This window comes from Octopus bimaculoides, chromosome 30 (genome assembly GCF_001194135.2).
Source record: "Octopus bimaculoides isolate UCB-OBI-ISO-001 chromosome 30, ASM119413v2, whole genome shotgun sequence".
NCBI lineage: Eukaryota > Metazoa > Mollusca > Cephalopoda > Octopoda > Octopodidae > Octopus > Octopus bimaculoides.
In genome coordinates, this window is record NC_069010.1 from 866897 (window position 1) to 870257 (window position 3361).

General features: G+C 37.7%; 1 protein-coding gene across 1 annotated transcript in view; it reads left to right on the top strand.

The window, feature by feature from the left end:
- The first annotated feature begins 1371 nt into the window (after positions 1-1371).
- The window catches only part of LOC106882435 (glutamate--cysteine ligase catalytic subunit), a 54807-nt gene continuing 52817 nt past the window's right edge, over positions 1372-3361 (top strand). The window contains exons 1-2 of the mRNA XM_052978058.1: positions 1372-1428; positions 2890-2996. Coding sequence (XP_052834018.1) covers positions 1372-1428; positions 2890-2996 — 164 coding nt within the window. The remainder of the gene's footprint in view (positions 1429-2889; positions 2997-3361) is intronic.

The window sequence follows — 3361 nt, forward strand, 5'->3', positions numbered from 1 at the left end:
CAGCGTGTCACCGATTCTGCCAGTTTGCCATCTTTATAAACAACAACAACAACAACCGGCTGGCATGGTTTGGATGGATTTGTTCCAAAACAACATCTCCCACATCGTCTCACTTCTTCATCGTTTGATAGACACAGCAGCAACAAAGAAAAACAAATTTCTTTTGTGGTCATGTTTGTGTTTACCAAAATTTTCTTTCACAGCCAGATAGGATGGCAGTCCATTAAGGATTACTCATGGAGCAATGAAATGAAGTGTTTTGCTTAAGAACACAACACATTGCCCAGTCCAGGAATTAAAACCATAACCTTTTGATCAAGAGTGCAATTCTTTAACCACTAAGCCACGTGCCTCCACAAAAAAGATTTAATGAATAAAATTGTATTTACATGGAAAGGAATTTACATAAGATTTGTAAAGAACACATAAGGACCTTATTTTGAGGTTGCTATAAATTATGGCTTACATATTTGTTTGCTCCTTTTGATATCATCCCAAATTCTCCAATAGCTGTGGGTGATGTTGATTTGAGGTGTCACATTCTTGAACGTTTTCCCAGATGTACTTTGTCAACCATAGTTACAATATCTGTCAAAAGATGTCTTTTCAACATGAATTTTTACAAAGATATCTAGTTGTAAATGTTTATTGCCAATTATATGGGTGTTCTATAAGAACAGACAATACTGCTATTTTAACCCCCAGGAGGACACCTCCTCAAGTTAGTTATTCAGTGTACTTTGCACTTGATATATATTGCATGGGGGGAGGGCGGAGAGACCTCTCTAGTATCCTAGCTTGGAGACCACTATATGATGAGATTTCAATCTTATTTTGATCATCCTTTGTGATGGATACTCGTTTGCTAGACATAGCGGTAGTTTACTCCAGCTTGCAATATATAGAAAAACAATGTCACACAGTCAATGGTTTTGCAACTAACAAATTAATTCATTAACAGTGATTTTCTTAACGAACTAGATATCTGGCTGGGTTAGCCTGAATTTGCCGATCTGTCTGAACACTGAAATTCCAAAGGAAAGAAACGCCAGCCTTCTGGGCAACACGTGGTTTGTGTTTCTACTGATTATCTTTGTGAGGGAAGTTGTATGAGAGGTATATTGATCAGTGTATATACTGAACTGTACTGCCATGCCTTTGCAAGTTCGGATCAGTTGTTCTCATCCAGAGATGTTGTGGTCGATTGTATCTGAATGTTCTCTGAAACACGACGGACTGCTTTCATGTTTTAGAACATTACACTGGAAATTCCTAACTGAAAGGCACTGATCCTTTTTGGAAATATGCTGCGCGTGAGAAGACCTGGTAAGCCAAGTGAGACCTAAATCTAAGGCCTCAGCCAGCCCACGTATGCGTACTTTCCTTCATTGGACACTAAACTTCGCTTGCGAAGGCCTGTTGAAGCAAGTAAAATCGAAATCGAATTAAATTCGACGACTGGCACCCATGGCAACGTCGTCTCCTTCATTGGAAATGAAACTCGGCTTGCACATGTAAAGACATTCAAGCGACATCGTTGCCAGTGCCGCCAAACTGGCCGCTGTGCCGGTGGCACATAAAAGCACCCACTACACTCTCGGAGCTGTTGGCGTTAGGAAGGGCATCCAGCTGTAGAAACTCTGCCAAATCAGATTGGAGCCTGATGTAGCCATCTGGTTTCACCAGTCCTCAGTCAAATCGTCCAACCCATGCTAGCATGGAAAGCGGACGTTAAACGATGATGATGATGATGATGATGATGATACCCACTCAGTTTCCAAGTCGGTGGTTAAGAATTTGGTCTACAACAGGATTAATAACTCTAGTCAGATATTTGCTATATAGTAGCTTTTGCTCCCCACTTTTCTTTTAGTATATTGGCAGCTGGTTTGTTTGGTTGTACTTTTTTTTATTTGTTATGCCATTTCATTTGCAGACACATTTTCTTCAGGTACTGCTTCCTCTAGTATCTAGTTGCATTTCCCTAAGGTATATTATAACCTTTTCCCATCACTGAGTGCAACTTTTTGGTATTTTCATGATTGAGAACCACATTTCATGTAGACACGGTTGCAATTTTTGATGAAAGTTGGGATTGCATTAACAACCCCTACCACCACCTTTTTCCTGAAGATATATTCGATCTATGTCTGCTTTTAAGTGATGCGATGGGAGCTGAAAAGTCCTTTAAAAGAACTCAGAAGTTTGGGCCTTTCACGATATCCTTTTCAGCACCCTATCTGATATCAGATTTCAGATTTTTACATCAACTTTGTCGATATCAGCGATAGACAGTTAATAACATTGAAGCTGCATGTGATTACTTGTAAGACTAATGTGTTTATGATCTCGATTTTGCTTCTGGCATCCAACCTGTCTTCAGAGTATCTCTTACCCAATAACAGCATTCCTTTTTTACCTTTTTTCTCACTAGTGAGTGCTTAAATCTGTCTACTTCACAAACAACTACATATTTATAACTGCCTTCAGGTTCTACTCATAGAACAGTTTTTCATTACATCTTTGTCCCCTTTTCTTTTAAAACTCACAACAAACTAAAGGGCTCTTTGGTGGGCTGTTCTATTTCCGGTTCCTTTGACACCTTGTTTGGAAGTATATTTCTATAAAAATTCTAGAAGCTGTAGCAACAGAATTCAGGAAAAGTAATCAGTTTTTATCGATGGATCTCAAAGTAGATAAAACCAATAATTAGTACCGTGTAAATATTTGCTTAAAGAACCTTTGGATAAAAAATAGTAGATTCAGTTGGCCAATAGTAAGGATACAATGTTTACAAACTGCTATTTACTATTCTGTGAACTTTTTCAAACATCTCTTTCTATCACTTCTATGATTTTCAGAAATAACTGATTTGATCTTTTTTTTTAGATTGAATATTCATTAATACAATTTGACCATGAAAAACAAGTTGTCCAGTTACTGTTGAATTCCATGTCTTTACTTGAATCTCCTGAAGTAAAGGGGTTAGAATCAAGGTGAGTATAATTATGTGCACTAAATTTTCAATAATCCTTTAATCCTTGATGATGATGAAAGTTATTATAAACAATAATTTGGAAAGAGAGAGAGAGAGAGAGAGTGAGAGAGAGAGAGAGTGAGAGAGAGAGAGTGAAAGAGAGAGAGAGAGTGAGAGAGAGAGAGAGAAGGCAGAAAATAGAGAAATGTGGTTCACATCACTGGAACCTGTTTCTCGTTTCTGTCTCAACTCATTGATTATAACGTTTAGAGGGATTTAAACAATGAATGTCATCTTAGTGGTTGATTTAGTCACAGAGTTATATCTATACTATAAAAGGCAAATCTACTCTGGGTGTGTGTATGTTTAAAATTCATACATTTA